Genomic DNA, 11,010 nt, shown 5'->3' with positions numbered 1-11,010 from the left:
ACTTTGCCGGTATAACTGGCGTTTTTTTTTTATCATTTCTGGGAATACGTTTTATCGCTTCCAAAATTGGCATGTTATCATTGAACAGTGCAACATTTACAGATTTATTGACTTATTAATGGGTGTAAAATCGCTAGTTCGTAGTTGATAGTTGGCTTCTATGTTGGACAGGTTTTCATTTCCTTTACATGACATTTGACACCGAGCTTATAGGAAACTATCACTATATAACATTGAAAGACAGCAAACTATTTATGTATCTAGCTCCTTCTAAAAGGTTTTGTGTGACTTCCTGGCCAGGCAGCAACAAAGACTACGACTCCGGCTCTTGCAACTCCTTCTGCGCTGCCGGGCATACCAATCCGGAGTGTTGAGGGAAACAAGGCTACTTTCAGCTGGAAAAAAGAGTTAACATTTAATGATTGGGTTTTAAAAGCCCTATACAACTGACTCACATTTCTGTGTTGGATCCAGGTCGAATTCTGGAGAGGCCTCGGTCAAGGGCATGTGAGCCTGCAACTCCTCCAAGAGCTCGCTAAGCTCCTGCGAGTCCTTGACAATGCTGCACAGCTCCTCCTGCTGGAAATCGGGATTTATCTGCTTGCACAGCAAGAATTGGCTGATGACATTGCCCAGATTGGATGGAGCAGTGCGGGAAGGAGCTGGAAGAGAGCATAGAAGCTTAACCATCAGCTCACCCAGTATATCGGATCCCTAACCATAGTACTCCGTCATGTCCAGCGGCACCAGTTGGATCAAGCGATGGCTCTTGATCAACTCGTGCTGGAACTGCAACGTGAGGTGGTAGAGCAGGGTCAAGTGCATCCTCTCACTGGGGCTGCCCAGGCAGTGGCGCGGCTGGGGAGTGATTAAGTGGGCGGTGTGCTTGCAGGCATCCACACAGCTGCGCCTCAGCTTCCTGATCTTCTCGCGCAGCTCTGGCGAATCGCGGGCCTGGCCAATAAAGATGAGCAGCTCCCGAAACTGGGCCACGTAGCAGTTGATTTCGGTAATGAGCTGGAAGGGATTCAATTAAAATTCGAATGGCTGTGGAGTGGCATGCCCTGCCTTCTGGGGATCCCGAGAGGGCAGCAGCAGCTGCGGCAGGTAAATGGACAGCCGATGGGCGATTATGGTCGAGTTCCTAATGGCCAAGGCCGTGCTGCTGGCCACACAGGCCGCTGGCTTCTCCTCCAGCCCGGCCAACGAGCTGATGCCTCCTCCGTGGGCCATGTTTGGATGCAGACTGCAGCAGCGGAGCTCAAGCCACGAATGGGTTCTATAAAAAGCCAGGATATAGGATATGTATATGTATGTACACATGTCTGTGTACTGGCTGGCTGGGTGGACTGTCTTATGCAAGCACATTGCTGCTGCCCCGTCTCATTACCTTGTGTCAACAAGTCACGCCAGCTAAACAGCAACAAATGAGCCTCGTGGAAAAAAAGTAGCCCACCACAAACCCCCATCCGTTTACCTCATTTGGATGCAGGCCCAGATGAAGCCATTATGAACATAGCCATTTTAGCAGCGCAGCCAGAATGTCGGTCTTTATGGGTTCACACAAAATATACAAGTTATGAGTCCGATTGCGAGTCCCTAAAGATGTCGTCCACCATTTGATTGGGTGCATCTATGTACAGGTCAACGGAGTCATAGTCGATGGCGTCCAGTTCCTCATAGATCATCATGTCGTCAATGGGATAGTTTGGCTCCTGCGGAAAGATTATTAGTAACGATGACATCTAGGAGCTGCAAAGGAATAGCTCAACTTACTATCTTGGCGTACTTCCAGCACTCGATGGCCTTGTAGTTCTCGCCCAGCCTCAGGTTAATCAGCGCCAGGAAACCCCAAACGTTGGGCACATGGGTGTCCATATGGGTGGCGTTGGCGAAGGACTCAAGAGCCAGGTCCAAGAGGTCCAGTTTGTAGTAGGACTTGCCTATCATATAGTTGGCCACAATGGAGAGTAGTTGGCCAGCGAATGGAAAGGACAATGCTTCGATGCACTTGTTGTAGTTGCCCAGCTCGTAGGATATGTAGCCCAGGCGCAGTCGGCTGACCTCGAAGAAGTCGCGCTCGTTCACCTCGGGAGGCGGCAAGGTCAGGGCGCTCTCGTAGTACAAGGCCGCCTCCTCCAGGTTCCCTCGCTGGAACTCCACATTGCCGTTGATCTGGGCATTCATGGCGGCCTGCAAGGGAGTCAATCGGACTCAATTCAAAGATCCTCAAAAGAAGGATGAACAACCCACCGAATAGTCACCTTCCTCGCCCTCCTCAAACTCAAAGCTCAGGGGCACAAAGTTCTCGTCCAGTTGGTTGAGCATCATGTCCAGCTGGGTCTGGAGCATATACCTATCCGCATCGCTGGCCAGAGGCAACACGGCGGCGATGACCACCTGGGCGAACTCATAGAGGCCCAGCCGCGCGAATGTTCTAAAGACCTCCAGAAACATGGTGCCCCGACTGGTTGGAATGGTGATGTTTAGGTTCACATAGAGTCCCCACAGGCTGTGCGGTGCATTGGAGGAGGAGCTGAGTCGGCAGTGCCCATGCTGATCCCCGAATCTCCAGAGCGCAAAGGCGCAGCCCGGCTCGTAGTTGAATCGCTTGTAGTAGCAGTAGAGCAGGATCCACGCGTCCTGCTGGCGGGGATACCGCTCGGCGTAGTTGGTGATGCTCCTCAACAGGCACTCCGTGCAGTCGGGCGCTGTCTCCGGGTTGTTTCGCGTGTCCACGTAGTTGATGTACAGCTTAATCCAGCCCCTGTGATATCATATCGCTATTTTCATTTTCATTCTGTGGAATATCAAGAGGCTTACGCGAAATAGTCGTGGGTGTCCGCCAGGTGATTCTTTTTAAAGTACACTTTCGCCTTCTCCAGCTCGCCGCGTTCCATGTACGCGATTACCATGTAGAACCAGAAGCGCTCGTTACTTGGATACTCCGTGATGGCCTGGAAATGGAAAATAGTTAAAGGAAATTGGCAACGGAAGTGCTAAATGGTTCCATCATCAGGGTTTTTCATTACTTTCATTGAATTTTTTTCATTGCATTGAATTACTTTTAAATTTCATTTGATTGTTGACAAACTCAGCACCTAACCACCTTAATGATTAATTCTTTACTTCCGAATTTTGTTCATTCATAACTGATACACTACCGTTATTCATTATACACAATCTAATCAAATTAGCGTACAATTCATGTGAATCACTTACAGGTTTTGATGAAGCTTTTTCCTTTCCGGTTATATCATATCGAAAGTTAATCGGAATTTGAAATCTGTTTGTTAATTTAATCTTACATGACTCAGATCAATTTTAATTCAATAATTTTTAAGCCACTAAATTAGTGAGTATAAATATTGCTGAATGACTGTTGATGGTCATTTGTTTTATAGATAGAATATAATTATCTAGTTAGAACTTCATTGGAAAGCTTACGAATTTATAAAGAAAGTTTTTAATGGTGGGGTTGGTCAATAAAAGCGCCCAAAACCCATCAATGATTCACATTTCCAACGAATGAATCAATCAACTGACCTTCTCCATCAACAGGTGAGCATGGTTTTCATCATTCACCATGAGGAGCAACTTGATGGTGTTCAAGTAGTCGATGATTCGCTCATTCTGGATCTGCTTACTGATCGTGTAGCTATCGAAACCCTCGTTCTCGATCTGCTCCACCACTGTGTGGACCCTTGGCTCCAACTCGTTGTAGGCAAATGCACAGAGATTCTGGAGATTGGAGAAGCAACGAAACATAATATTCAATATTCCAGAGGACTACGCACCGCAAAGTCTACGCTTGTATTCGTGGGCGTCCTGGTATTGTAGACACTACCCACCACCTTCATCAGAATGTTGGTCAAGTTTTGCACAGCACAGCAAAAGTGCTGCTTCTTGTCCTCCAGCTTCATCACCTTCTTGTCGATGATGAAGGATATGCAGTCGCGGATGAACTTGTCGAAGCGAGCGTAGCACTCCATTTGGATTTCGGCCAGGCTCATCGCATTGATGCTACTGTAAGGACGGTCGCAGAAGAGCAGCCGGTTCTGCCGGATGAAGCTTTCCCGGAACACCTTCAGCTCCTTGTAGATCTCTCCAATCGGGGCCAGGAGGCACAGTTTGATGATGGCAAATGTGGGAAGGGTTTTCGCACGCTCCATAGACTTCAAATTGAACGTGCTCATTATTTTCTTGGGCTTAAGTTTTCCGAGGTAGTCCAGCTGGACAGCGAATCTCATGTTCTGCACTGCTCAGAATAAATGATAAAATTATATAGAAAGGGATTCTCCAGATAGTATAGATGGTATATTCACCCCCAGGATAAGCCATGATGGACGGGTCCAAAACCCCTTGGAAAACCTTCTGCGGCTTGGCGGCCCCGAACGTTTGGAACACCTCCACAGCGAGGACATACTGCTGGCAGGTTATGGCGAACGATAGAATATCGGCCATACTCTGAGTCAGGATGAACCGGTGGAAGGAGTTGCAGACGAGGGCCTCGTCCATGGCCGGGTCAATCTCCTCGAAGTCCGGCGTCAGGTTCTCGGAGTGAAAGAGCTCCGAGAAGAGTCGGTGCCTTTGAACCTCCATGGCGGACTTCAGCCCGGTCACATTCCAGGGCTTCACGCTGCGCCGGAAGGACTCGAACACGTGGTGGTTGTCCTGCATGCATATGATCTTCCGCTCCAGATTCCCGAACTCGCAGAGCGGAATGAGGCTTTCGTTTCGGTCGCCGGGCATCCGGGAGCGGAAGCTCACTCGCACCCACAGGGTCTCCAGGTCCAGCACGTACTCGTCCTTTAGGCAGTAGATGCTCTCAAAGGTCACGAACGCCATATTGGTGAAGGTCAGCTTCTTGGCGATGGGCAGCAGGGTGTAGAGGTGCCACTCCGTGTGGATGGTAGAGCGCATCTCGTTGGGCACATCCGGCATGGGATAGAGGAAGAGTTCCTCGCAGATCATGCTGCGCCGGTGGCCAAACAACTTGATCACGTCCAGATAGCCAACGCAAAGGAGCTCCAGCTTGACCGTCTCCCTGGCCTCAAACGCATCATCGTCCAGCAATGTCGTCGCTATAGTCGTCGACATAGTCAAATCCGAGTCTGAATCTGCCTCAAGGTCTCCCTCCTGCTCCTCCTCAAGCATCTCGTACTCCACTTGAACAATCCTTCTCGGCGGAAGGACGCGCATATATAGCTGAACGAGAAGGGGATTGTCGGCGGCATGGTTTATCCGGTCCACATTGTCCTGCTGGAAAATCAGCGTGAACGTGGGCTTCGAGTGGAACTCCTCCTGCACTATGATGCCATCGGTGTTGTAGTGCTCATCGCACTTGACCAGCAAACTGTCGCCCTGGCTAATGTGAATCTCCAGCGGATGCTGCGACTCGGGCATGTTGACGATGTTCGCCAGCTGGATGTACAGGAACACATTCGGCGGCTGTGGGCGGTTGTCCAGATCGTCATCCTTCTTCGGCCCCGCCCCCTTCTTTGCCTTCTTGGGCGGCATTTTCGCTTCGAACTTTTGAATTGTGTTTACTTTTAACGGAAAAGTCGTTGACAACGGTACAGCTAGTCGGAAATGAATACCAGAAAAATACCAAAATCGCTAACTCTTTCGCAATGCTTTAAAATGTTTAAAGGTTTTGTGCTACACGAAATTTGACTTTTTGTTCGCTGTTATTTAGATTTGCCATACAAGAGTAGCCTTATACGTAAATTCGAACTTTTGTAGTAACTGGCAAATAAATTAAAACTTTTGTAATTTGCAGTATGTTCTGCAGTATTTTCCTCTCGTCAGCCCTGGCATCGCAGTCAGCTGTTCTGCCCAGCAAGCAGTGCTGCCAACAACTGCTTGCGCCGCCACACGTGAAGTGCAGGAATAAACAACCAATTGGTCGGAATCGGTGTGTAATTATGCAACAAATGCTGTGTGAAAACTGCCAAAATCTGCGTTAATTTGCCGTTGCTTGCGTGAAACGTGTGCCTCTAGCTGCAGTTCATCGGAATGTATCGCTTGCTGAGTGCAAATCGGGCGGCGGCCGTGCAAAAAGCACTGCGAGTGCCACCCACTGCTCACCCAACAACAACAACAGCTACAACAACAACAGTGTGTTGCGGCTGCGGAATTGCGCCTTCAAATTTCGTGCATTATCAGCAGTATTATCAAATGCTCTACCGCCAGATGCCGGCAGGTGAGTAACTAACTCGAATCGGTAAAGTGTTATGGATCTAATGCAACATGTGCTTTTCCATTGAAGGAGCAATTACAGCAAAAACAACAACGACAACCACTCGCACACAAACAACAACACCCACACAAACGGATGCAGTGGCCCAGGCGAAAAAGAAGCGATTGCGCAAGCCGCGCTACGCCAAATACGTGGAGCTCCTCGAGGGTAAGTGCCTTCCAGTCCTGACAGTTGGACGTGGTATAACCCCATCTCTTGCAGTCACCGAACAAGCCATCAGCGAGCGAAGGTCGCGTGTGAAGCGGCTGAAATCCAAGAAGCTGGCCGACTTCATACATAAGGCCCAGCAGCAAATTCTGGAGCGACGCGCCCGCGAAGATCGCAAGGATAAGAAAACCAAATGTGTACTGGATCTGGCGCAGCGTCAGCCTGTAGAATATCAGAAAATCGATATGGAGGCTTTGGATGGATCTATTCTAGAGTCTGGAGTATACGACGATCGGCCTATGCTCTTCTTTGGCAAGGATGAGTACACAAAACAGGTGATAGCGAATCCCGAGGAGGTGCAAAACATTCTCAAAAGCTTCCAAAACTTTCGGGACATCATCGAGAGCATGGAAAATGATCAGCATGAAGCGGATTTTGGGTAAGGTTAAGAACAGCACAGATTTAGCTTTATTATTTCATTGTTTCATCTTCTAGTCTGAGCACCACAAAAGTGCATCCTGAAGAACACGAAATGCTGGATCCATTCGAGGCCATTGAGCCGTACATCAGTCCCCTGGACAAGAGCAAACGTTCAGTAACTACTGTGGCCGTGCCCAACGCCAGCGCAGTCACAACCAAGTCGAAGAAACGGTGAGAAGTTTAGTCCAAAATGCATTATAACATTCCTTAAGCAAATCCTTTTAGTTTCAAGTCAAAGGTTCACGTAAACGAGGAGCAAGAGCGTCTGGCCAAGCAACGGGCACTGCACATAAACCTGAACACATATCTGAATGTGTGTGTCTCGGCCAACATGCTAAATCGCGCCCTGTCCACCATCATTGCCTATCGCGGCAAGGTGAGGAAGAGTTCTTTGCCGCACATGTCCGAAGGCCTCATCACCATCGACCTGTACAACATCCTTCTGCACGGCTATGCGGGCAAGGGATCCTTCGATCGAGCCCAGGAGGTCTTCAAGCTCATCGAAGAGGACGGACTGTCGTTCAACGAGCAAACGTACGCAGCCATTTTCGAGTGCTTGGGTCGCCTGGAACCGGATGAGGAGAACCACCAATACATATCCGAATACGTTTCCAAAGCCGAAAAGGAAGGATTCAGTTTGAATCAAATTATGGACAGGTCAAAGTTTGTGGCTGACCAGCGGGACATTGCTTTGGATGCGATAAGACGGCTTCGACCGGACTTTAAGCCGGTCTATGTGCCACCGCAACTCGGATACGACAACGAACTGCTGGATCACCTCAACGAGCATGTTATACCTGTTGGAGCTAAGAAAGAACCGGGAAAAGCTGACTACGCCATAATGAACTCCAAGCGAGGCTATACCGCAGCTCAATTGGAACAGCTAGCTCGGGAGCAACTTAAAATTGAGTTGGACGGCAGCATTACCATCAAGTCCATCGAGAAATCCAAGGAGTTCGCCAACTCCGAAAAATGCGTATGTTAGAACCTAATCAAATATACTATTATTATATCTAAACATGACTACTTACAGCGGGAACTTCTAAAAGAACTGGAGGACACGTGGCGCAAACAAATTTCGGCAGCCATTGTGCGCGATCTCAACACGCTGCGTGCACAAGTGCGCTTCAAGCCACACGGCTTCATGAACTACTACACGTATCTAAAGACCCTTGACGCCTCGCACTTTGCGGACATCCTGATTAAGGAGCTGTACAAGCTGGCTGAGGGCTCTGAGACATTTAGTCCAACAGTGGGTCAGCTGTACAAAGAACTCGGGCAGAAGGTGCAGCAACGATACCAAATTGAGCAGAAGAAACACAACGGCACGCTGGAGAAGATCGGCGAGATATACAGTTCGTATTGTGAATTGTGGGGCAGCGGGATGTCGCAGGATAACACGCGTCAGGCTTGGCAGCGTCTCGTGTACGAGCAGCGGGAGAGTGGACCAAGCATGGATCTGCTGGAGGTGCCGTGGCCGTCTAATGTCCTAACAGGCGTGGGTCGATTTTTGTACAACATTCTGATGAGGGACATCAAGATCGACGCCCACATAATGAGGCAGAAGAGCAAAAGCAAAGCGGCCGCTCAGCCACAAAATCTGTTGCCCGCCTTTTACACTCTTTTCCGGAATCAAGGACGCTTTGTTAAAGAGGAAGTCAAGCCGCATCCGGTGCTCTCGAGATTATTCCGAGCGTCCCGCCAACAGACGCTCACGTTCGACTCCAACCTAGTGCCCATGCTGTGTCCCCCGCAACCGTGGAGTACTCCGCACAATGGTGGCTACCTGCTGAACAAGACTGAGCTCATTCGCCTGCCTCATCAAGCCATCCAGCAGTGGGACCGCATTATGGCTTCCAACCCGCAGCACCTTTATCCTGCCCTAGATTCTCTGAATCAGTTGGCCAGTGTGCCTTGGCGGGTGAACACTCAGTTGCTGGATGTGATTATAAAGGTGTTCCAGAACGGAGGCGATGTGAAATTGGACGTCCCTCAGCCACCCAGTTCCCTGCCGCCGCTTCCCACGTTGCCAGCTAAGGACGCCGAAGGCAATGCCACCTCCAGTGAGGACCGAGCTAAGCAGTTCCGGGACAAGCTCGGACATCGAAGGAAGCAGGCCGAGATGTACAGCTTGTGGTGCGATGCTCTCTATAGGTTGTCACTGGCACAGCATGTAAGTTGTCTTCGGGAATCTTTTATTAACTTCCATTAAAACTGCTTTTGTTTTTAGTACCGTGATAAGGTCTTCTGGCTGCCACACAACATGGACTTCCGTGGACGTGTCTATCCTGTGCCGCCGCATCTCAATCACCTGGGCTCGGACCTGGCTCGTTCGATGCTCATCTTCGATCAGGCGCAGCCACTGGGAGTCGATGGATTAAGTTGGCTTAAGCTGCACTGCATCAATCTGACTGGTCTCAAGAAGCGGGACTCGGTGAGGGAACGTCTTTTGTACGCGGAAGAGATCATGCCAGATATCCTGGACTCTGCGGACAATCCACTCACCGGGCGGATGTGGTGGTCCAAATCGGATGAGCCATGGCAAACGCTGGCGTGCTGCATGGAAATAGCCAATGTTCATCGCTGTCCCGATCCCGCTGCCTATCTAAGTCGCTTCCCCATACACCAAGACGGTTCCTGCAATGGATTGCAGCACTACGCTGCCTTGGGCAGAGATGAAGCTGGTGCTCGTAGTGTCAACCTGGCACCATCGGCCATTCCGCAGGACGTTTACAGTGCGGTAGCCGCTTTGGTGGAGAAGAGCAGGAAAGCGGATGCCCAGAACGGTCTCCATGTGGCGGAAGCACTGGCCGGATTCGTTCGCCGCAAGGTGATCAAACAAACAGTGATGACAACGGTCTACGGAGTGACTCGTTACGGAGCCAGACTGCAGATAGCGCGCCAGCTAAAAGACATTGACGACTTCCCCAAGGACTGGGTCTGGCCTGCGTCCACATACTTGACCACCAAGACGTTCGAAAGCCTGCGGGAAATGTTCACATCCACGAGAGAAATTCAGGATTGGTTCACGGAGTGCGCCCGCTTGATTTCCGGCGTGTGCAGCCAGAACGTGGAGTGGGTCACGCCACTCGGCCTGCCGGTGGTGCAGCCCTACAACCGCCAGGAGATGAAGCACTCGCCTCGCAGCGGCTTCAAGGTCTCCGCCAACATGCCCATGGACTTGTACGAGCGGCCAAACATCCTCAAGCAGAAGAACGCCTTCCCGCCGAACTTCATCCACTCGCTGGACTCCTCGCACATGATGCTCACCTCGCTGCACTGCGAGCGGCAGGGCATCACGTTTGTTTCGGTGCACGACTGCTTCTGGACGCACGCCAACACCGTGCCCGAGCTCAACCGGATGTGCCGGGAGCAGTTTGTGGCCCTGCACTCGCAGCCCATTTTGGAGCAGCTCTCCGAGTTCATGCGACATACCTACAGCTTTAAGGACAGGTGAGTAATGCCACTTCCGACGTTAGTGCGCACAAACTATTCCAATGATTCCCCGCAGTGACTTCATCAACGATGGTTCCGTGGAGGATCTGTCCAAGCGCCAGCTGAACCGCATTCTGAAGCAGATGCCCCAGAAGGGAGACTTTGACCTGCGCAACGTGCTCGACTCAGTGTACTTCTTCAGCTAGATGCGACTCAAACAACAGTGCCTAGGCTTAATCGTAGTCATTAGTTTTAGTTAGCATACCAGTTAAATTTGTTGAACAATTCGGCTTTCGATACCAAAAAACACGAAGGAAGACAGAAGCTACACGAGGCGCCAAATGGATCTGCGCCAGATGTGATTTTGTAACGATACTTACATTAAATTGATTAAAAAAAGCGCTTTTAAAGGACATTCTGTTACCAGTTTTTATACTAAGTTGGATAAGCATATCTAATGCATATTCGGAAAATGTGTGCTTTCATCCAATGATTGATTTCGTTATCCATTTAATACAAATTTTATTTCAATGCTACCCCTCAAGGTTTTTCATTGTTTAGTTAAATTTGGCCACCACATCGTGGATTCCACCTGCTTTCTGTGTATGCGAACTCATGTGCAGAGTGCTTGTGCTCATTGCTATTTAAGTTTAAATATTTTTTGAGTGAAAGACCCATATATCGCA

The 11,010-nt window shown here is 49.7% G+C and overlaps 3 protein-coding genes across 4 annotated transcripts; 1 reads left to right on the top strand and 2 right to left on the bottom strand.

Annotated features, from left to right (window-relative positions):
* Window positions 1–82: 82 nt before the first annotated feature.
* Window positions 83–1,280, bottom strand: CG14340 (uncharacterized protein). Its single transcript, NM_134723.3, has 4 exons — window positions 1,069–1,280; window positions 720–1,017; window positions 456–662; window positions 83–395 (listed from the first exon to the last, which is right to left on the bottom strand). Exons 1-4 carry the CDS (start codon window positions 1,231–1,233, stop codon window positions 271–273), a joined length of 795 nt encoding a protein of 264 aa, NP_608567.2. The 5' UTR covers window positions 1,234–1,280; the 3' UTR covers window positions 83–270.
* A 246-nt stretch (window positions 1,281–1,526) lies between these two features.
* On the bottom strand, window positions 1,527–5,681 carry CG14339 (uncharacterized protein). The gene is made up of 7 exons (NM_134722.2): window positions 4,326–5,681; window positions 3,798–4,258; window positions 3,547–3,741; window positions 2,824–2,957; window positions 2,254–2,767; window positions 1,777–2,193; window positions 1,527–1,715 (listed from the first exon to the last, which is right to left on the bottom strand). Exons 1-7 carry the CDS (start codon window positions 5,518–5,520, stop codon window positions 1,578–1,580), a joined length of 3,054 nt encoding a protein of 1,017 aa, NP_608566.1. The 5' UTR covers window positions 5,521–5,681; the 3' UTR covers window positions 1,527–1,577.
* A 166-nt stretch (window positions 5,682–5,847) lies between these two features.
* Window positions 5,848–10,967, top strand: PolrMT (RNA polymerase mitochondrial). 2 transcript variants are annotated; one of them, NM_001272924.1, is made up of 8 exons: window positions 5,848–6,205; window positions 6,272–6,409; window positions 6,464–6,848; window positions 6,905–7,060; window positions 7,115–7,865; window positions 7,923–9,062; window positions 9,120–10,342; window positions 10,401–10,967. In NM_001272924.1, exons 1-8 carry the CDS (start codon window positions 6,019–6,021, stop codon window positions 10,528–10,530), a joined length of 4,110 nt encoding a protein of 1,369 aa, NP_001259853.1. In that variant the 5' UTR covers window positions 5,848–6,018; the 3' UTR covers window positions 10,531–10,967. The 2 variants fall into 2 exon arrangements, with proteins under 2 accessions (NP_001259853.1, NP_608565.1); NM_134721.3 differs by having other exon boundaries at window positions 10,401–10,738.
* The last annotated feature ends 43 nt before the right edge of the window (window positions 10,968–11,010 follow it).

The sequence above is a fragment of the Drosophila melanogaster genome, chromosome 2L, assembly GCF_000001215.4.
Source record: "Drosophila melanogaster chromosome 2L".
Lineage (NCBI taxonomy): Eukaryota > Metazoa > Arthropoda > Insecta > Diptera > Drosophilidae > Drosophila > Drosophila melanogaster.
The sequence above is the reverse complement of the archived record's forward strand: the minus strand, read 5'-3'. Positions and strand labels throughout refer to the sequence as shown.